At 46.7% G+C, this 23471-nt stretch overlaps 1 protein-coding gene across 1 annotated transcript in view; it reads right to left on the bottom strand.

Annotated features, from left to right (window-relative positions):
* Positions 1-235: 235 nt before the first annotated feature.
* Positions 236-23471, bottom strand: part of TNN (tenascin N) — a 52097-nt gene continuing 28861 nt past the window's right edge. The window contains exons 9-17 of the mRNA XM_057530403.1: positions 21578-21841; positions 20089-20352; positions 17564-17694; positions 16001-16133; positions 15394-15545; positions 10154-10250; positions 9083-9250; positions 2500-2663; positions 236-376 (exon numbers count right to left, since the gene is read on the bottom strand). Of these exons, the coding sequence (XP_057386386.1) occupies positions 236-376; positions 2500-2663; positions 9083-9250; positions 10154-10250; positions 15394-15545; positions 16001-16133; positions 17564-17694; positions 20089-20352; positions 21578-21841 (1514 nt within the window). The remainder of the gene's footprint in view (positions 377-2499; positions 2664-9082; positions 9251-10153; positions 10251-15393; positions 15546-16000; positions 16134-17563; positions 17695-20088; positions 20353-21577; positions 21842-23471) is intronic.

Genomic DNA, 23471 nt, shown 5'->3' with positions numbered 1-23471 from the left:
TTCAGGCCCACAATACAGGTGGGCAAAATGCAGGTGACAAGGAAGTGAGCTATATGGTTGGAAGCTTGGTGACAGGCTTTGTCCTGCAGGTTATCCAGCCATCTCAGAAGCCAGGGGCTGTGAGCACCCCTCAAACTTCCATCAGCCAGTCATCAGTACCCACCCCACCCCATGCTTACACAGGCCCCAACCCCGGGCTGGTCTCCTCTTGTGCGATAAGTGCACGAATGGGCCGTCAGAATGTTCTCGAATTTTCTCCCAGTGTTCGCTTCTTTCTGCCCAGGACACGCTCCCCGCTGTAGCCATGAGGGCGGATCTTCAACTCCACAAAAGGAATGGAGAATTCATGTCCTTTCCATGGCTCCCAGTTCACCCCCTACATTAAATAAATAAGTAAACAAATTAAATAACTAACTAAATAAAACAAATAAATAAGCCAACATCAAGAAGAGGCACCTGGGAGAGGGTGGGGTGGATTATGGTACCAAAGAATGTTTCTTTGCCAGGGAAACTACTCTGTCTCTGCTTAGGGGAGAGACTGGGGTATATATAAAGGAAGTGAGACAGGAATCTAGAAGTGTGCTCCCTCTGCTGGGCAGCTGAGGTTAGACAGGCTGACAATTTGGAAGCCCCCTGCGGTTGGAGGATGGGGGGTGTGAGCCCAGGAGGCGGGCGAGGCCAGAGGAGCAACAAAGGTAACACGGGGTCAACCTGGCCAGCAATGACTAAATTATCTTTGCTTCACTCTTTTCCTTTACAAAAAATTAAAGGCAACAGTAAACATATTAATTGGCCAATTGTGGAAAATCATTTTCAATTTAGACTGTTTAGATATTAGTTCTGGGATAATAAATAGCCTGCTGAAAACTAAATTTCATTTTACGACTTTTGACTGGTGAGCACAATAATATTTAATTCACTTAATAACCTTGCAAGCTGGCCAATAAAGAGCCCAAGTGACCAATTTTATGTATTTTAATTTGTGAGGTAAATAATAAACAAGAAGCTAAATGCCTTGCAGACTGTGAAAAGCACATTAACCAGATGAATGTCTTTTATTAGCAAATATGGGGATGGTTTAGGGCATGCTGGCTGCTCATTTCAAATATTTGATCTCTGATCACAGGCTTCGGTGAGTCAGCCCACATGCTGCCACCATGATTCATGGGCACACCCTCCACGGCTCCCCTGGGGACAAATTTCTTCTTCCCTTTGAAAAATTACATAAGGACTGGGAGTCCCTGCTGCCTGGTTAGGACCAAAGCAATCAAAATGTACCTGGACTTTAGATGTACTCATATTTACAGTCATATTGGTACAATATGTATGAGTTCTGGGGAGAGGTGGCTTCCTGAAGGCTAGGATCAAGACCCAGGATGGGAAATGAGAAACCCAGGAAGGGGAGAGTTCATGGAGGGGGTGGATTAATGATGAGTAGGAACAAAGATGCAATTTTTAAGAAGCTGTGAGGGAGCAGGCAGGAGATGCCTGGAAGCTGGGGAGGAATCTAGATGACGTTCACAGGGCAAGAGGATGCAAGAAATCACTGATTGGAAAGTTGCAGAGCAAGGGAGGGGTGAGGAGCCCTCGCCAACTCTTGGCCCTGTGTGCACACTCCTGAAGTGGAGAAACCGATTTAGCACAACTCTCTGGGCAGACTTTGGGTGGCTCTGGATGAAGTGGATCCAAGGGTGGGTCTGACATAAGTCAGAAAACTTTGTTTTCCCCATGATCAAAGGACTGAGAAAAATAGCTCTGGTTTAACTAGATGAACGACTAGAAAGAATTCTGAAGTGTCTGTTATGGATAAAATGTTTGTGCCCCTCCCCCGCCAAATTGCATATGTTGAAGCCCTGACCCACAACATGATGGTATTTGGAGATGGTGCCTTTGGGAGGTAATTAGGGTTAGATGACGTCATGAGGGTAGGTCAACCACGGTGGGATCAGTGTCCTTATAAGAAGAGAAGGACAGACCAGAGCGCTCTCTCTCTCTCTCTCCACTATGTGAGGACGCTGTGAAAAGGTGGCCATCCACAAGCCAGAAAGAGCTCTCATCAGGAACTGAATCTGCTGGGAACTTGATCTTGGACTTCCCAGCCTCCAGAACCATGAGAAATAAATGTCTGTTGTCTAAGCCATGCCGGCTATATTATTTTGTTACAGCAGCTTGAGCTGACCAAGACAGTGGCCGTGTGTGAACTTGTAAAGTGAGATGGTGTGGGACCCATATCATCTCTATTAAGCAGTGGGCAGCCTGAGTACCTCCCTGCACTGAGTAAGGGTGCAGCATTGGTGGGAATGTAGAGTGGGGAGGGGCTGCCGCAGATGGGCAGGGAGGGCCTTGACCTCCAGGTCATGGAGCCTGGAGAAGAAGCCTTACTGCCCTGACTGCTGGCATCAGAAGGAGAGGGTCAGCCAAACCAGTCTGGAGGGTGTCACTCTAGGAACACAATCTGGGAAAAGCCTGGGACAAAAATGATGTTCACCTGTCACCTACCTCACTATGCTTGGTCTCCCCGTATCTGCCATTAGGGTTGGCCAAGTGGCAGTTCTTGTACCACCAGCCGCCATGATGCGTCAGGGCACAGTTGCTGAGGGCGATATCATGGTCTCTGTCAAAGGTTGTAAACTTCCATCCATTGTGGTAACTAAGAGCGTCCCCTGCAGGAGAGAAGAGATGAGAGGGGAGAGCCCAAGTTTCACCCCTGAGGGCGTGATCAAACTCTGACCTGAAAGAGGACTGGGGGCAGGAAATCCTCCAGGCATGAAAACACCAGGGATCCAGTCCGTTAGGCCACAAGGAGCCACTCTTTTCTCAAAATCGCCAAGATGAGAACACGATACGGATGAACAGATTCTCTTTCCTGGCTTGTCACCCAAACTTCAGGCCTGTTTCTCCAATAGCTTTAAAAGCATTTTCACTTAGAGGCCTCACAGTAAAATATCCAAACACCCAAAACCAAACTCCTCGACACTCCCCATGGTACCTGACCACCCTCACACAACTAACCCCCTTTCTGTGCTCCTGTCTCTGCTTGAGCCTCCTCCCAGTCACCCAGACTGGGTACCCCCGAGCCACATCTGACAATCCTGTGTACCCCATTATCAAGCCCTTCCTTCTGCAGACCACTCCCATACACCCCTGCACCCACGGCTGCCACCCTGGGCTGTTCTCATCTCTCTCCAGGCCTGTGTTAATACAACAGCCTTCCTAGCTCTTCTGAAGCTTAAGCGTCCATTTTCATCATCTCAGGCCTACTTCCTCCCACATGGAGTGAATTACTCCTCCTGGCTTTTCAGGCCTGTAACTTGGCTGTACCCTCTGCACAATCTCATAGCCCGCTATCCCCACAGGCGCCCTCCACGTGTGAAGTGGACACATCCATCTTCCATGCCTCTGCTCACCTGTTTCTCTCTGCCCTTCATCACTCCAAATCCTCACCATTCCTCAAAGCCCAGCTCAACCCCACTCCTGAGGAAGAGTCTCCTTATTAATCCTCCCACACACCCTCTTAACACACACACCTGAACTTCTAGAGCCCTTCTGGGCACATAGGTACAATTAAGTGTTTCGTTAATCCTATCTAGAAATCTGCCTTAATTATTTTACTTGTATTCTACTATTTCCCCCATCACATTTGTCATCCTTTTATGTTTACTTTTTAATTCAGCTCATAAAAGGCAATAAGGGCTCATATGAATCCCAAGCTTAATCAAGTTCTGTTCCTACAATAACAATACTTCCATTTAATCTGATCTCTGAGTTACCCATCACCTTCACATATACATTCTCATTTGATGCCCACAATAAGCCTGAGGGGTGGGTCAGGCAGCTCTTAATCCCATAAGGAAACAAACTCACAGAGGTTAGACTCTAGGAATTTGTCACGGTCCCACAGTCCAGAAGCAGCAGAGTCAGGACTCAAATCTCCGACCTGAGATTCCAAGCCCAGAGTTCCTTCTGAGACACCGATTCACAGGAAGCTTCCTTATTTCAACAGCAGGCTTTGATTATGCCTAACAAGGACAAGCTGTCTCTGACCATCTACAGCAATGGTTCTCAAAGGGGACCCTGGACCGCCAGCAGCTGCAGCACCTGGAACTTGTTAGAAATGCACGGTCCCAGGTCCACCCCAGACCTACAAAACCAGAAACTCCACGGTCATACCCTGCAGTCTGTGCTTTAACAAGCCCTTCAGATGACAGCAAGCCCTTCTGATGCCAGCTAAAGCTTGAGAACTTTTGTCCTGAAACCTCATTCATTCATTCAGAAAACATCAGGTATGCCTGCTATGGCCCAGCACCATGCTAGGCTCTGGGAATACAAACAGTGGTCCTTGCTCTCAAGAACTTAGTTGCAGGTGGCTGGGGACAGATACACAGTTGACAACACATTGTGTAAAGGGAAGGTCCCAGTTTGACCCTCTGATCTGGGAGATCAAACAGTGGCTCCTTCACGCCTCACCTAAGACACAGCAAAACCTCTGCCCGCATTCATTCTCTCCAATCAAAGAAGGGCAAATTGTCACATCTATTCATAGACATTTCCCCCTCTCCTCAGATTCCCTGCAGACAGTTCCCTACAGCTCCAAATACCACACAATGGTTCCCTTAGCAACAATTACCTGACCTGCACATAAAGTTCCCAGAGCTGTTTTCTAAGAATCTGTGCACAGGCTATGTCTTAAAGGTCTCTTTGTGGTTATCTAACCTTGGGCATTGGGATAAAGAAAGGTGAAGCAGGTTGTGGCCTGCGTGTGAGAGTTTTTTCCCCCGCAGATGGGTTTTCTACCTTCTAGAAACTGAAGCCACACTTATGTTCCGAGTATAGATAGTGAGTGTTCTCATAAATCAAAAACTAATTTTTCTTTGGTCATCAGGCCCTGGCCAAGACAGTATTCTGATTTATTAAGCTTATCTCCTCAAGAAAGATAAAGTAGAAAAGCCAAAGATGGTTAGACTCCTAGACTCCCTCCCCACTGCTGGAGTTTTAGGAGAAAACACTGATGAGAGATACATGCCCCACTTCTAGGCTAATGGCTTTGGGTGGGAGCTCATTCTTCTCGGGTGGTGGGTGGGAGGAGTTGGTGGCAGGCCCATAAGAGGTCTGAACCCAAGCCCAGGATGGGGCTGCTGAGCTGGTCAGCACCCATCTCATCAAAGTATCACTCTGGGGCCAACTCTTCTCCTCTAGTACTAGGAAAGATGACCCAGGCAGCTGAGCCATCTCAGACCGGAAAAAGCTGTTAACATCATTTCCCCTTTAAGTCACACACAGACACAGGACCACATGTCTGGATCTTAAACATCTTCTACCCTGGGACCAGGAATTGGCCAATGAAAGAGTGATTCGTACCATCGCTAGCTTTCTCTTTTGTCCATGTGTTCAACAATGTTTTCTTTCTAAGTGCCAGTACTTAAAAATCCACTTCAAAGCTAGGAAGGCACTGGCATTTGCGGTGGAACAATCCTTCACTGTGGGTATTTGGCATCCCTGGCCCCAGCCCACTGAATGCTGGTAGAGTTCCTCAGTCTACCAGCACATTTCTAAGTGCCCCCAGGGGGTGGGCCATCCCTGATTGAGCAGCTCTGAGTCTCCGGCAAGTGGGACTTGAAATCAGCTGCAAATGACTGGTTAGCCCACAGAAGGTCTTCTGCACCACCCCGAATGTCTAGCTATTTATGTTTTCATTATAATCTCCAAATGGATGAATAGCAGCCTCTTGAAGGTAGAGTTCTTAGACTGTCCTACCTGTCTCACTCCAAGGTTCAGAATCAGAAAGTCAATTGACATGGCCTTACCTTGCTGGAGTTACCTTTGGGGAGGAATTATGGGCTTTCTGATTTGACTTCAGTGGAAGCAAAAGTTGAGGGCCCACCTGGACAGTCTGAGTAGGGGAAGAGTCTGAAACCTCACCTTCCCACCAGAGCTGTACACCTCTAGTTCCAAAAAGAGCTATAACAGGGTTAAAAGCTGGGGAGAGCTGGCACATGCCTGGAGATATCAGAATGTTCACTTTCTATTTGAATGCCATGCCCTCTAAAACGTACCTCATCATCTAGGACATGAGTACCCAGAAGCTTCCTAACTTTCCAAATCCTCCTCGGGGACCAATCAGCACATATAAGGAAAGCTAAAACTCCACTAACCCCGCCGCTGTAATTCCAAATGTAAAAATAAGAATGATAGTACACAGGGGAAGACTAGACTGTTGTCTAAATGCTACATGAGTTCAAAGTCTCTCAAGGCTTCCTATTAAAAAACACATCCTCCACTGACCAGCACTGTTGGCCTGAACAACCTTAGAATGGGAATTATACCCTAATCACGGTTAAAATGCAAACAGAGTCCCCTGGGAGGAGAATCACAGTAATTCACAAATACGTTGACTCCTTTCCACTCATTTTCTCATTAGCATCAGTTCATTTACTGGATTAAGACAGGCCTCAGAAAAGGTACATTTGAGTAATAGAGGGAAGGGGATTGGGTAGCCTGGGAGGGTAGTCCTGAGTGAGGTCCCCAGCATAAGTCCCATGAGGGCGGTGGGTTTCAGGGAGAGATGTGGGCACAGGGGCCAAAGGGAAACAGCCCAACCCCATATCTTGTCTGCAGAAGGTTCCATGAATGGAGTCTCTGAAGACTGGGATTCTTCAGCCTGAGAAAGGAAGGCTGACTGATCACGATGGTCAAGACTGAATGGTACTGGGAAAAAAAGGGATGACCAGATATTTGCCATGTCAGCAGGAGGAGGCCCGAGGGGTCTAATGAAATAAAGTTCATATTTTATGGCAAGACAAGAAAAATTTTTAAATAAAATTTTTCTTTGCCCGTTTGGGCCTCTTCCCTCCCCTTTAGTGTGTACCATGCATCTGGGTTAACCAGACTTCCTTAGGAGGTGACACTCCCTCTTAATCTCATCAAGGGGCCATCATGACCCATGACCCATGACCCACTACTTTGTACATGTAGATCAACTATTGATTACTTTATTTCACTGACAAGTCTAAGGGAGATTGTAACATTCACACCCCTTCCACCTACTGGCTGGGAGAGCCAATGCGACCTGATCTTAGCTACAGCTTGGGGGAGGGGGAGGGGAGGCAGCGTGCTTAGTCCTACAAGAGGGCATCTTTAAATTAAATCCCCCTCATTCAATTAATATGCTTATAATCATCTGAATGTCCACCTGTTTTTCCCAATTGCATTTTAACTGGCTTTTTTCTATGCCTGACTTTCATGTTTTATATATATATTTTTAATTAATTTATTTTTATTTTTGGCTGTGTTGGGTCTTCGTTTCTGTGAGAGGGCTTTCTCTAGTTGCGCCGAGCGGGGGCCACTCTTCATCGCGGTGCGCGGGCCTCTCACTATCGCGGTCTCTCTTGTTGTGGAGCACAGGCTCCAGATGCGCAGGCTCAGTAGTTGTGGCTCACGGGCTTAGTTGCTCTGCAGCATGTGGGATCTTCCCAGACCAGGGCTCGAACCCGTGTCCCCTGCATTGGCAGGCAGATTCTTAACCACTGTGCCACCAGGGAAGCCCTCGTGTTTTATATTATACTTTGTACAATGTAAAACGGTTGCCAGCCTTTTTCCAGCCTATGGAGACCAGGACCAGCAAGGAAAGAAGGGACAGCACAATATAAAAGAATTCTATTCTTTTATATTGTAAAGAATAGAATTCTCAGATTCTATTCTTTACAATATAAAACACCCGTAAGATTATCTAGAAAGGTCACACTAGCAGGATCATCTTTCAAACTCACCTACTCTGTGCCAGGCTCCACACTAAGCACTGAGAAACAAGAGCAAGTGCAAAATTCATGTGATTTTTTTAAAAAATTAAATTACAAGACCTGAAAGAAATTTTGCAACAGTAGTTGGCCACTTCCAGTCATGGCCCCGGACACTCAGGGGTGTCTGTTCACAGCCCTCCACCATCAGGGGGTTCTCAAGTAGACACTTTTGAGAACATCTGCAGGCTTCAAGGGTACACCCCAATTTCCTTGTGTCTGCTCAGCGTTTGCTCACCCCTGGACTCCCCCAGGCCTGGAGAGCCCCCCGCCCCCTTTCCTCCTATCTGAAAGTTCTAGCCTTTCAGACCCAACTCCAGCCCACTGTCCCGCAGGGAGCTTCTGGCAATCCCTTCGGTCCTCAATGTACCCACCTCTCCACACTCCTGTAGTTCTTTATTCTCCTTACCACTTATTTGACTCTTTGCAGAAGTTGCCTTACATTATTATTTATCTATTTACGTGTGCGCCTAAGGGGAGAGACCACGTCTTACACAGTCAGTCGATTTGGCTCGTAACACATTCCTACATAGTTCCACCAAAGTCAAAAACATGCTAAGTCAAACACCAGACTTACTTGTCAGGGTTTAAAGACCATAAATACAGGTTTAAAGTATACTAGTAAAACAATAACCACGCCTTGCCTCTTAAAGAAAATACTCAGGGATATAATTCCAGTATTTCTGTCACGTAGCTTAATTTTGTTCTTTTCCTTCATAACTGAACACACCATCAACTGGCTTAAATCCAGTGAGCAGCTAACATTCCCCTACTTTCAGGTGAACTGCTCATTTCTGTGTTGTCACAGTTGTGTGGCGTTAATGAGACCTATACTTCTTATTGTTTGCATCAGCACTTTCATTCTTCTGTCTTTACTTATGGCAAAGTGCCGCAAAATATTTAAATAATACACGCACACATACTGTTATGCAAGAATGGCGGTCACACTGCTGAAGCCGAATGAGTGGTGGGCAGACACCACGAAATCTCTCAGAATGTGGGTGCATCAGCTAATGTACAACAGCCCGAATTGGGGGAGTACAAGAGGAGGGATTTTACTGGTGGGGGATCAGTGTGTAATGTACAGAAGTTCCAAATTTACGATAGTCAAAGACTGCTTCAACGATTCTGTTTAATCCCCTGCAGGGAGCGGGGCCTCACTTGTCAGTGAGGACAATTCACCTTCACAGAACAATATTCTATCCCCCCGAGACCCATGGCAGGTGCCCGACCAATCCTCAGACACACAGAGCAGGAGACCCCAGCAGGAAGGACACGTTTTGTCTTACCTGCTGTGCCTCTGTATTTCCCAACCGTCAGCCTGTACCGCTCCTTGCTGGAGGCTACTTGGAAGGAGTCATATATGGCATAGGCAGACTCGCTGGCAGTCTGTAAGTCCACTCTCACCTCATAGCGGGTGGGCGTGCCTGTGGTGAGGTTGTGTAGCTTGTCGAGTCCTAAGAATCAGGAATGGAATTCCGGTAACCAATCAACCGGTGTGTGAGCACCCGCCAGTGGCATCGGAGACTTTCAGCCCGCAAAGCTGCCCTAGCCTTTACCTCCTCTGCTAATGGGGGCCTTCCCTACACCACCTCTTCTGGGGGGCTCACTTTCTCATCCCATTATGTCTTTGGCACAGTCATGCTTCTGAGTGTGGAAGCCACATCCTCTGGGAGGGAGCGGAGGGGTTAACCGTGGGATGAATCTGCCCCCACTGACTCCTTCTCTCTCAAGCAGAAGCTGTTCTATCTATCATCTGCTTATCTCACCAAGCGGGAGAGGAGATCGCCTACTGACTCTAAGGTCACCGAAGGGATTTTTGTACCAAGCAAACCACAAACATCATCTACTCTATCAGACGCTGAGTATCCAGATTATGATTTTTTTAATTCTTCATTTCCCAGTTGATGCTTTTGGCTATTTCATTCTCTACGAACATCTGCTCCAGAACAGAGCAGACGTAAAAGGGAAAAAACAATGCCATAATGACTGGCATTACTAGCAGAGTTTCAGGGACTCGTAGGACCTCCCAGTGAGAGCCCAGAGTCCCGATCAATCAACTATTTTTCTCCTCTTGTGGTTTCTGAAAAGTTCAGGCTGCAGGCAGATCGTGCGGGCCTTAGATGCAGCACAAAGCCCACCCACCTGTGACAGTCCCACCCTCTCACATGCCCAGAGCACATGAGAACCTTCCCAGCGACACAGCCACACCAAAGCCCTGGTCGGCAGGTTCCTCAGAGAGTCCCTGTCGCTTGGAGCTCTGCCTGAACGTGGTGAGCTTCCTCAAGCTGCCTGACCAGCTTTTCAGGGGGGAATCTCCCCTTTGCACCTCAGCCTTTATGGATGCTCAAAGGTCATACCAAGCCAGAACTCCCTCATGGGGTCCCCGAAGCCTTCCACGTAGGTCCGCCAGCGCTTGAAGAAATCCAGCTGCCCCGTGTTCCGCCTCTGGAAGACCTGAAGAGGGAGATGGACGTTTCCCTCTGACACACCTGAACAGACGCAGCTGAGTGACAGAGGGCAGCACCGTGGACGGGGGCTGCCCTGAGGACGGGCAGAGGGGACAGAAGGTAAAACTGACAGATGTGGCGATCGGCTGGAAGTGGAGCTGAGAGACAGGAGGATGTCGAGACCGCCTCTCGTGGTTTGGTCTCGCAGCGCTGAGGGGAATTCACTCAGCCGATCACTGGGAAAGGGGCTGTGACAGAGGACAGCTTCCGTGAGTGCAGCAGAGCTCATCTGGGGACCTGGTAAGTGTGAGTGACTTCTGAGGTATCCTGGTGAACGAAGATGCCATAGGAACCACTGAATATAAGGGCTGGAGTTCTCAGGAGAGAGCCAGGCTGGACTTAGGAGGTGACTGTGTACCTGAGACGGTGCTGGGTGCTCAGCAAGCCCCCTCTCACTCTCCTCACCCCCGGAACACAGGGAGACTTTCTTTTTCAGCCTTTCTTGCAGTTACGCTGGAACCATATGACTTGTTCCAACCACAGGCCTGTAAGTGGGAGCACAGCTTATGGGCTGGGGGTCTCCACACTCTCTCTTCCATTGCCCTGGGCCACGGTGCCACGGTGAAGGCCACATGATGACAGGGCAGGGCCGCAGGCTGTAATCAGCCTGAATTCCTGAGTCACCGCTTAGAAGTGACTTTGCACACGTGAGAAAAAACCTTTTATGGGTTAAGTAATCGAAATTTGGGGTTGGTTTGCTACTGCAGCACAGCCCATCCCATCCTAACGAACATGGAAAGCCACCAGGACATAGAGAGGAAGATGAAGCCACTGGAAGGATGAGACCACCCGGGAAGAAAACAGGAACTGAAAAGAGAAAGTGGCCTAGAATGAAGCCTTGCAGACCCCAAGATATAAAAGCCACACACAGCAGGATAAGTGCATTAAGGAGAAAGAGGAGCCACTAGTGATGTGAAGGACCACTGGGCAAATGTGGAATCAGAAAGGCCGCTGGAGAAAGGTGTGCCCAATAGTGTCAAATGCTGGTGAGAAGTCAGGGAGCATGAGGTCCAAACTGTCCACAGAATCTGGTGACATGGAATCGCCAGTGACTTGAGCAAAGGCTGTGCTAGTGAGCGACAAGAGCGGACGGCAAACCGGACCGGGCTGAAGAGTGAGAAGGGACGACGTGGAAACAGAGGAGGGACTGTTTCATGAGAGTACAGGTTGCTTTCTTTCCAAAACTTCCTCGATCTGAGGAAGGGAGGCAGTTCCAGTCAGGGTACATTGGATTCTTTTCTATGAAGTAAACCTAAAAAGTACCTAAAAGCTAAACACACCTATGTATGCTAAGTCCTCCTGGCCTTGAGAGCCACGCTAGACACCATCCTAGCTGATGTCACAAATGAGTCGGGAACTCCCCAAGGCTGGAGTGGCATCTTCCTCTCTGCCTACTTTCCTTCGTGTTCATTCAAAAGCAGACGCCCAGCACAAAATCCAATCCCCCTCCTTTCCACCATGCTTCACACCACCACGTGCCTTGAAGTCAAGCACGTTATCTTGAATCTGATGAGGTAAACCTCCTGATACTTGAGCATTCTTGACACTTTTCTCTGGGAAGAGACAGGGAGGGAGGAGAGAGCAGCTTGCCCACAACAATGCCCAGAGCTCCGACTGGGAGCTCACAGCCAGCTCCTGAAGCACCAATCCCTGTCTGCTGACCCAGAAGGCACTGAACGAAGGCGGCGATGGGTGGGAGTCCTGGCAGGGGGTTGGCAAGTCCATCATTGCTATTCCTGAGCCTCAGTCAGCTTGTTGCCCAACAGGTTAGAAGCGGGAAGGAGGTGTCTACCTCAGAGGTGCTGGGAGGACTCATGAGACAGGACGCGTGAAAAGGATACAGAGCCTCTGAGCAGAACTTAGGGATGGTCATGGCGAACAACGACCCACTGCACTAACACTGCTGTTCCCTTTCCCATCTTTTCACGTGTCCGATTTTTAGAGACGTCCCCTTCCTTTTCCGGCTTCCTTCGTTTCTTTTTTCATTTATTCACTCGTGTAACAATCACTTGTTGAGCATTTGTTAAGGGCTGAGTCCAGGGCAAGAATATACAATGCCATTTTACAGATATGAAAGTTCAGAAAAGCAAACAGCCAGAGTCACACAGCTAACTATTCAGTGGCTGATGCAGAGATAAAACACTGCCTCCTCATTTTTCCATGAGAAAGTCTGAGAAAACCAGGTCTACGGACCCTGTTGTTCAAAAAGCATGTGGTAAGATTCTGAAGCTAACTGTTAATTTCCTAGCACGGCACCTGGGACTACTCCTGTATCACCGACAGTGGAATCCTAGGGCAGATGTGGGCACCAATGTTTGGTTCCACACACCGTGCATCAAATTCCGTTCCCACTGATATAATTAGTTACACTATAAGGTCAGGCTCAAATCTGATCCTGTCCTCCTAGGACATAGGCTTTACAAAGGCATTTGGCCTCTATCTCTAATCAATGAACATAGTGCCCAAGCATTATTTTACTTGTTTTTTTCTTTGTTTGTTTTACTAATGCTTCAGCTTGGCTAGGGAAACTCCAAAAAAATGGTTCTGATGCTCTTGGCGTCACTATTTAGACCCAGCTCTCTACTTACTAGCGGTGTCCTTGGGCAAGTTAGTTAACCTTGACAAGCCTCACTTCTCTAAACTATTAGATCAAGAATATTAATAGCCCATTTGCCATTCTCTTAAATCAAGGCTTCAGCAAGGTCATCAATCATGATAAATCATAAAGTATAGAGGCCAGAGTCTGGCACATACAGATATAATAAGTGATTATTATATCTCAATAAATGTTAGCTTGCATTTTATGACATCAGATTCCAAATGAACTGACCCAGGGGATCATTTGTACATCTTGATCAGTCAGCCTTAACTGAGTCAATCAGAATCTAGTCTATTCCCTTCTATGAGGTGAAAATACCTTGCAATGAACTATCTGGGGTAACAAAAGCCCCTTAGCGAGTAAGTCTCAAAGGAGAAAAAAAATCTCTTTCTGTCTGGTTCTACACAACAGAGCTTCACTGCACTCTAGAACTTACTCACAGTCCTGAATGACTAAACCAAGAGGAAAAAATGAAAATCTCATTTAAATGCCTGTGGAAAGAGCCTCTCATGTAGTCCTTAGGACTTGCAAGATGGAAAACAAAGATGGAAATATTTGAGACGCTTAAGTGTTCCCTGATGGTCTTCATTCCAGCCTCCCACCCATAGCCTCAGTTACCTCACGGCAGAGTCCTGGCCTGTTAATCAAACTGGGTTTCTGCTGCCTGGGATGGAGAAGAATCTCCTTAAAGGGATTTGAGAAGCTCAATTTATAAGAGTAATGTATTCATATGATGATCATCTTTCAATGACAGCAGACTCCTGAACCCCCCAAAACATGGAAACCATCAGTAAAAGATTTGGTAGAGAAGTTTTCAGGACTCCATATATTTTCTGGAGTGTGGTAGCTTTGAGGAGAACCCTATAGAATTTCAGTTCATGTATTATCTTCAGGAGTCTGGGTGAGAAAACAAGACTTGGGAGGGGGTGGGGGACTGGCATTGGTTAGAACCCAGAGTGATTTTGTTATTTCTGGAACTGACGTTTGTGTTCCGGTAAAGGTCACTTGCATGGGCAAGATGTAGAAGGCAAGATCCTTGAGGTCAGGGATTTTTGTCTGTTTGGGTCACTGCTGGTTCTTGAGTATGTAAAACAGTACTTGACACATAGTACGCACTCAATAAATATTTGTGGGAAAATCATGGGTACTCCCAGGCAGACATGCTAGCAGGTCTCTTTCGAAAGGTTGTCCTAAACACACATCTCCTGCCCTGTGCGAGGCTGGCTTTCAAAAAGGTCACACTGGACAGTACAAACATCCTACCAATGGGCATCTGTGGGCACAAAGGCAGGGAACTGGCTTCAAGCCTGAAGGGACAGAATGCTTAGAATTACAATGGTGCTGATGAGAAGCAGCAGGTACAGCCTTGTGAGTCTGGTCAGGTGGAAGGCCTCCCATGTTACATTCTGTTCCATTATTTTTATAAATCAATCAGGAACTTCCCCCACCCAATCCCATTACTGTCTTTCAGCCATCAGATGCAGCTGTGTGGATAGTAAGTTTTCTTCTTTGCTGCTTATTAGATGGTATCATTTTATCCGTGGCTGCTCAAGTGTCTTTGGTTTTGCAGGCCCCTGAGCGAATGTGTAAATGAACATAGTTGGAGCTCTGTGAGATCATGCTTTCTCCTCCCCACAGTGAGTGGTGGAAGCACAGTGGGTAAGACTGCAGGCTGGTTTGGAGCAGCGAGAGCCTCTCTCTCTTCGGGTACAGGAAGAAGGGGGCGGGGGAGATGGAAAGATCAGATTGAAACTCTCAAAAGCAGCCATCATATAATTGGATCAGGCAGATGTAATCAAAGAAGGTACCATGTGGTTTAATGGCCCACAGAGAGTAAAACCTCCACACAGGAGAGAGACAGTCAGAACATTGCCAAGTTTCCTTCTCTCAGGTTTTAGCCTTTCGTATCAAAGTTCCAAAGGCCTTGCTTCTGTACTGTGGAGCCAGGATACAGAACTTGGACAACGGCTCCAATTCAGAGGACTGAGCCCGCAAAGAGGCCATGTGTTTCCATCTTGGATGGCCTGAGATGACCCATTGGGAAGACCAATGATCCAGGAGGCTGGAGTCCTAAAATCTGGTCCCAACTTTGTTATTAACTCATATGACTTAGCCAAGGCACTTCTCCTTTTGGGCTTCAATTTACCTATCTATAAAATATGAACAATAATCTCTCTCACTTACTCTATAGCTTATGTGTGAGGGTCATGTTTACGAGAGTGCTTTGCACAGAGTAAAATGTAGGTAACACATGTGTAAAGGGCATTAGTAGACAGTGACAAACCCACAAGCCTTCCCAATCATCAGCCTTAGTTTACGAAGCCTGCTCTATCCCAGGAGTGAAGTACTTCAGGCTCTATTCTTCCAGTGGGGTGGGATCTCTTTAAAAACAGCGGCAAGCCACCAAAGCTCCTCCCTCCCATGTATGAAGAAGAAATAGAGCTTCCTGGCCCGAGAAACGAGACACTGCCCAGGGCTCTGTGTGACTCACGATCCAGCCGCCTCCATCCGTGTCCATGTCACAGTACACCTGCAGGGGCCGACTGGCATCCCCGTGCAGGTAGATGGTGTAGAGACCACTGGCGACGTTGCTATTCTGCTGAACTTGACTGCAGTCCGAAGGGTGTGGAAAACGGGCACCAACTGGGAGCCAAGCAGAGGGACAGTGTCGTTAGGAGAAGGGCAAGGGAGGAGGGGAGTGGGGCTTGTCCCCTATTTTAACATTATTATGTTTAGAAATTATTTTGGAACCTCCTACTACTTTGCTTCTTCCAACTCTTCACTCACATCTTTTCTTTCTCACTCATTCTGCTCTCATCAAACCCTCCAAATGTATTAGAAATAAGGTCAAGTTCACATCATTTCCTCCTCCTCCGACCCAACTCCCCTCTCACCAAATAACACTCTATTTCACTCCCCTCCTTCATCTCTCTACCATGGGATGGATTTCTTTTGAACTCATGACCCACTTCCATTTCCCCCTGTCTAGAGAAATCCAGAATCGTGTAGCCACTTGCTCTTCCTTGGACACCTCTTCTGGCCTCTCCAATGCTTGTCCTCCACTGCATTCTTATTCAGAGTGCACGAGCTCACGTTACCTGTGGAAAGGGTGGTGGATACACTCCTGCTCCGGCGATCACCCTTAAAGGCAACCAAGGAGACAGGGAGGGTGACACCCTGCTCAAGGCCTTGCAACTCAAACCTCTGGTCCCCTCTTCCAAGCTGCACCTCCTACCAAACAAAGGAGACAGTAGACATTCCTTTATCACCCCCAACACCCTAGGTGTCAACAGCATTGCCTGGTGCTGATGACAGAAGCTCCCTGGGAGGGTAGAGTTTTGTCTCTTTGAGGGCTCATTGGCAACCCAGAATCCAAGTAGGTTCCAGCTGCTTCTCTGAAGGGCTGTGCCATGGAGATTCAGCACTTCTGGGAGCTCTAGCTGGGAACCAGCACCTGGCACTGCCACTGGGGGAGCACCCGCTAGGTGTCCTGGTGACCTCTGCCCCCCAAATACATGCTGGGGCACCAACCTCAGCCACCACTGGAAGCAACAGGCTGGCAACACCAGGCTGAGAAATTAATGGGGAAGGTGAAGTGGGCTATGGTTATCTGTGAGGCAGGGAGATGGTTGGTTTTTCAATAACCTTTCTTCTGAAACTGTCTTACTCCCTCTATAAACATAGGGTGAACTTTCCTGGCAGGACTGTCAGAAGCATTAACTGAGATAATGAATAAATCAAAGGGCCCTTGCTTTTCTCCTTCCTCCCTTCTTTTTTCCTTGTGAAGGAGAGAGAATAATAACTTTCCACTTGGACAAGTTATGAAAATGTGCTGGCCTTCAGATTCCAGATGGGAGGTATAATTCTTGAAATAAGGGTTAATCAATTCATTCAATAAATATTTATTGAACACCAACCATGTGCTAAGTTCCAAGCACTTTAGATACAAGGATAGTCAAAACAGACAAAAATTCCCTGTCCTCAGGGTGCTAACATTTACTGGGGAAGACAGACATTAAACAAAATAACATGGAGCAGATTGTGTGGCCAGCAGATATGTGATGGTCAGCTAGGAAGGAGCAGGCACAAAGCTTAGTCCTATAAAATGAGACCACACGGGACTTCCCTGGTGGCGCAGTGGTTCAGAATCCACCTGCCAATGCGGGTTCGAGCCCTGGTTCACGAAGATCCTACATGCCGCGGAGCGACTAAGCCCATGCGCCACAACTACTGAGCCTGCGCTCTAGAGCCTGCAAGCCACAACTACTGAAGACCGCGCACCTAGAGCCCGTGCTCCACAACAAGAGAAGACACTGCAATGAGAAGCCCGTGCACCGCAACAAAGAGTAGCCCCCACTTGCCACAACTAGAGAAAAGCCCATGCACAGCAACAAAGACCCAACGCAGCCATAAATAAATAAATAAATAAATAAATAAATAAATAAATAAATTTATTTTTTAAAAAATGAGCCCACACATAAATTGTTCACAAATGACCAAGTTTAGCATTGTCCCTTGCACATAGATGGTGATCAATAAGGATCAACGCGTTCATCAGCAGGTTGCCATGGGACCAACTATCCAGCTGGTTGGCCCAAGTGAGTTGCTTCATAGGGAGGCTGGGCAGGGGCAGAAGAGAAAAGACAAAGAGCATCCAGTACCTTGACAGTGCCATCTGGGAATTGGTAGGTCAGAATATAGCCATCGATCTGAGCAGAGGGGGGTGTCCAGGTCAATACCCCACCAGACTGTGTTACAGCAGACGGATGAAGGTTTTGGGGAGGGTCAATGTCTGTATATAAAACACCAAGTAGTTATTATTACTAAGGTAATGAGAAAAGGTAATTTTTGAGGTGTTGGCTTATGTTTTCTCCCTACATATCCTCCCATTTTTCTTCCTCCCATCAAGCAGGTAGCAGGCTCCATTCTTCCTTGCCACAAGGCCTTTAGGATCCGTGTTTCTGAAAGTGTAAACCCATCGAGGACAAGAGGATTGAGGAACAGGGAGGTGGGTGAGTCCCAGAGGGAGTGAACCTGGGCTCCCACTTCCCCAGCAGGTCTCCAGAGAGCAGTGGGTATGAGCAATCTCGATCAGCAGACAGATTCCCTGAGATGGCAGCACTCCCAAAGTGGCAAGGAAGGATGAGGGAAGATAGATCTGGAAGGTCCCTGCACACAGAAACCAGAGGCACTCAGCAAACAGCTACCCAGAAGGATGACCGAAATACTGGATGGGACTCCCTGGCCTTGGAAAACCACCCAAGACCTTACAGACAGCCCTGGGGAAGGAGCGTGACCCTAAATTTCCTGAGATTTCCAACTAACAAGAAGAATGGGAGCTTATGATGGAAATTAAGTTGGTATAGAAATATAAAGTTTGGGGAATTCCCTGGCAGTCCAGTGGTTAGAACTCCACGCTTCCACAGCAGGGGTCCCAGGTTTGATCCCTGGTCAGGGAACTAAGATCCCACAAGCCCCATGGTGACAGCCAAAAAAAAAAAAGAAGAAGAAATATAAAGTTCTATGTCTTATATAACTAAGTATGCAGTCTAAGATGCATACCCTGTACAGAATGGGGAAGCGGGGGAGGTGCTTGTATAAAGGAGGAGAGAAAGGAAGAAAGGGTAGTAGAGATGTAGGAAAAGCAGAGATTTCTTCTGGTTCCTATGCACTTTCCCATTCAAACACCAGAGGGAAAGTGTGGGTGCGTCTGTGCACTGTAGACCAGGAAAACTAAATCTCAGCAAAAATTCTAGTCAACACCACAATAATTGGTCAGACAACTCATTTTTTTAACCAAACAAGATATGAATGGAAATTTCCATTTTGAAAAATCATTATCATAGGAGGTGATTTTAATTTAGAAGTGTCCAAAAAAGATGTCTCCAAGCTATTTTCTACCCAGTAGCATTTCAGCTGAGAACTGAATTGCAGTATTTTAATAGAAATCAGGCAGCTGTTGCTTTGAATTAGGATGTTTTGACAAATTTTGAGTTTCTGTAACATCAGCTTAGTGTGACTTTCTAAAACATACTATCTGGTATGGATTTTCTTCCATCCATCACACGGAAAAACTGAATTTCCTGCTTTCAAAATCAAAGCAAAACCTTAACTATTTAAATATCTCAAGTTGGCTTCTGCCACCTCTTTGACTGCCCACCCATCCCTGGGTCATGAACTTCAGATGTCGTCTTAGTTATTTCCACATTTCTACAAAGTAGAAAGAGGAAATATTTTTGTCTTTAAAAATGGGGAAAGTGAAGCAAAGAGAAGATAAAGAAGGAAGAGTGGAAGGAAGGAATAAAGGAAAGAAGATGAGATAGGAAGACAGAGAGAGAGGGGAAGGAGGAAGGGAGGGAAGGGTAGGGGAGAAGGAAGGAGGAAGGTGCTGGTTGCCTCGGGAGAGCAGCACTGGATATCAGCACTGGAATGTGGAAAAGAGTTTTTCTTTCTACATACCTTTGTTTAGTTTGAAAAATTTTACTATAAGCATGTATTACTTTTTTTATTAAAAACTTCTGTTCATTGCAACTAACAAAAATAATAAAGGAATCAAGTCACCTCTAATGCCAGTGGCCACGCATGGCGTACTCGGCCACACAGGGGTCGGCCCAGGCCTTGCCCAGACTGTCTAAAGAGGCCCATGGACATCAGGGTGGGCTCAGCGATCCCGTCAGGTCCCTCTGAGGCCTGATCGCTGTGATGCTCGGTGACACCCGGGGCCTCATCACGCAGAGAAAAGACAAGCAGTCCAGGCCCCTTTGGTCACCAACTGTAGTAAGGGGAAGAAGATGCTCCACCACTGCCCCCAGTCTGGAGATGGAAGCAGAAGAGGCTCCTTGCCTCCCTCCTCCCTAAACTGAGGCCCAGCTAGGTTCTCACAGCCAGGGCAGAGAGCCTGGGAGCTGGGCTGGGTGAGGGGGGTAGGAAGGGAGGCTACCTTTTGCACAACCATCTTGAAGAGTCACACAGTCTTATTTTCACACCACTTCTTCTACACTCTTTCATCTTAATCTGAACTGTCCTGTCAACATATATTACCTTAAAAAGGTGAAAAGGGAAGCACTTTGAAGAATGCCCACAGGTGAAACACTGTGTTCCCGGCTCCCCTCCCCAGCCGATGTGGAGGAAGACTGTTTCCTTATAGGTATGAAGAGTTTGATGTCCCCGTCGTCCCTGACAGTACCTGTCGGGGCCGTGGTGTCGGCCTTCCTGCTCTCCCGGTCCCCCTTCTGGGCCCACACGTGGACCGTGTACTCCACACCCGGCCTCAGGCCCGTCAGGACGGTGCTGCTCTGCTCCTTCCCCACTGGAACCTCCCCGGAGTCTCCATCAGCAGAGGTGTAGCGCACCAGGTACCTGTCGATCACGGCCTGCACCGGGTCCCAGGAGACAGTGGCCATGTTCTCTGTCACCTGGTCGGTCACCAGGTTTTTGGGGCTGTCAATGTCTGAAAGGAAAAATGCTGATCAATATGCACTATTTATAGGCCACAGAGTGCAGAAGCTCACAGCCATTTTTCTTGGGGTGACACCCTTTCAGGTTTTGTGGTTTTTCCATCTTGCATGCTCTAACTGCGTCATGGACATATGTCTTCTCTCCCCAGAAAGACTTTGACTCCTCAAGGAGAAAGCACAGTAGACCAAAATCTAAGCATCTCTACTATTACCTCTACCAAGAGTTTAGCAAAACAAATTTCTTTTTTCGTTTAATAAGCATATGTCAAAATGCCCACTATATGTAAGGCATGGGCCCAGGCAGTGTGCAGGGTCCAGTTCAAGAAGACATGGTCTCTGCTCACAAGCAGCTAATATTGATAATTTTGTTTCTAGCATCATGTCAACGAAGACCTCCCATTTCATACAAGAAGATGCTACCAGCCAGATGCAAATGTAAGCTCCCAGAGGAAGAGGGCTGTATTCTACTCCCTCGGGGTTCCCACTGCCTAGTAAGGAAAAGGGCCCATGGAAAATGCTCAATATATGTTATTAAACGACTCAGCAAAATTAAAATCGAGTTTTAATATCCTTTAGCATATATAGATTCACTTGTAATGCTGGTTTGCTGGCTAAATCATGGTACAGAAATATAATCATACATCTCCTTCACAATAAAATGAGAATATAACCTAGAAATTATACCTGAAAATAACACAATATTATAAATCAACTATACTTCGATTAAAAAAAAGAGCATAACATAGAAATTACCCTTATCCTCCAAACTAGAATTATCATATGATTCATTTACAGTAAAGTAAACCACATACAACTACTCACTCTGGTGGATATAAAGTCTACTTTTCTTAAGTTGAATTTTGAACATATTATGATTAATATTAATGACATTTCATTTCATTTCCTGTTTCCAATCACAAACTCAACAGGAGACCCTCAATAGTGAGCAAAAGATTCACGTACTCACAGGAACAGTGGCTGGACATACCATGCAGTCATGACAGATGTGTAGCTTGGAGACTGCCAGGAGGACCTGACTTGTAAAGAAACCAGTTAAAGGGAAAATAAGAGATGGCTTGTAGTCTATTATGAAGGAACGCCATCATGCTCTTCAATAAATCATCAACTCTGCCAGTGTGAGTTCAGGAAAACAAAACATGACCAGCCATAGGCTTAACAGGACAGGGCTTACATTCCCAATGAAAGATGCTCCATTACCTGTCAGGGCCGTGGTGTCGGCCTTCCTGCTCTCCCGGTCCCCCTTCTGGGCCCACACGTGGACCGTGTACTCCACGCCCGGCCTCAGGCCCATCAGGACGGTGCTGCTCTGCTCCTTCCCCACCAGGACCTTCCCGGAGTCTCCGTCAGCAGAGGTGTAGCACACCAGGTACTTGTCGATGACGGCCTGCACTGGGTCCCAGGAGACGGTGGCCGTGTTCTCTGTCACCCGGTCGGTCACCAGGTTTTGGGGGCTGTCAATGTCTGAAAGGAAAAGTGCACTATTAATAAGCACCAAAGAGTGAGACAATGTCTCTTGGGTGAGGTAGCCTCCGTTCTAATGGTTTTCCCATCTCCTTTGTGGGTTTTCAGTTGTTTCATGGACGTAGATCTCACCACAGCTGGACTCTTGGATCCTCAAGGAGGCAGCACAGGACAGCAGAATGAGCACTGGATCAGAGTCACAAGAGCTACATTCCAGTCCCAGCCTGAGACGCAGAGTGGAGGTGCGGGAGCAGCCTTGGGCTGGGGACAGGGAAGTAGGCCCAGCTCTGCCATCAGCCAGCGGTGGCCCCGACAACTCTGCTGCCTCTGGCTGGGTCTCCATTCCTCATTTGTAAAATGTGGGCCGTGCCAAACAGATTTTAAGGTACCGTAATATTCCATGAATATTCCACAAATCTGACTCCATGAATCATCAGCTAACTTTGTGAATTGTAGAAATCATTCACTTCTCTGTATCTGAGGTTTCTCAACTGTAAAATGGGCATATTGATTCCTGCTCTACCCGTCTCAGCAAAGTCCTCTGAGTACCAACTAAATGAGGAATATAATTCTCATTCCTTGCTGGTAGGAACGTAAAATAGTGCCACCGCTCTGGAAACAATTTGGCAGCTCCCCAAAAAGTTAAACATAGAATTACCATATGACCCAGGAATACCACTCCTAAGTATATAGCCAAAAGAATTGGAAACATATGTCCATACAAAAATTTGTACACAAAAACTCGTAGCATCATTATTTATAATAGCCAAAAAGTGGAAACAACCCAAATGCTCATAAACTGACAAATGGATAAACAAAATGTATTATATCCATATAATGGAATATTATTCAGCAATCAAGTGAAACATTGACACAAGCTACAACATGGATGAACCTTGAAAATATTATGCTTAGTGAATGAAGCCAGTCACAAAAGGCCACATATTATATGAATCTATTTATATGAAATGTCCAGAATAAGGAAATCTCTAGAGACAGAAAGTAGTAGTTTCCTAAGGCTGGGGGAAGTAGGGATGGGAAAGACTGCTAATGGTATGGGGGTTGCTTTTGGGGTGATGAAAATATTCTGAATTAGACAGTGGTGATGGTTGCACTACTCTGCACATACTAAAAACCACTGAATTACATACTTTAAAAGGGTGGATTTTATAGTATGTAAATTATAACTCAATAAGTCTGTTCTTAAAAAATGAGGAAACAGAGATGAAAGAACTTTAAAAAGTAGGAACCGTTACTGTATAAAAATGCAAGCTTAGGATCCTCAGAACGGAGCACACAGTACTCAAAAGAGGATTTATCCACTAAGAAAGGAATAACACTTCCCTGTTCCAAAGAGATTACAGCAAAAGCCATTTCCCTAAAGTACTTAGCTCACAGATCCTAACATGTGGTTTCTTTTTATTTCTTCCCTTCCAAGAAGAAATATTTAATGATTGATCACAAAGGAAATACACAGTTGGAGGAACAGTGGGCGGATAAAACCAATCACCATTTACCTTCACAAGATCAAAGTACGAGGCCAAATATGAGCTCTTCATTATGATATAATGTGTAAAAACGGAGTGAGGGTTGGTGTGTGGTTTGACAGAAGTCTACCATCCTGCTCTTC

Source organism: Balaenoptera acutorostrata, chromosome 1 (genome assembly GCF_949987535.1).
Source record: "Balaenoptera acutorostrata chromosome 1, mBalAcu1.1, whole genome shotgun sequence".
NCBI lineage: Eukaryota > Metazoa > Chordata > Mammalia > Artiodactyla > Balaenopteridae > Balaenoptera > Balaenoptera acutorostrata.
Note: the sequence above shows the minus strand (reverse complement) of the source record. Positions and strands in the feature narration are given on the sequence as shown.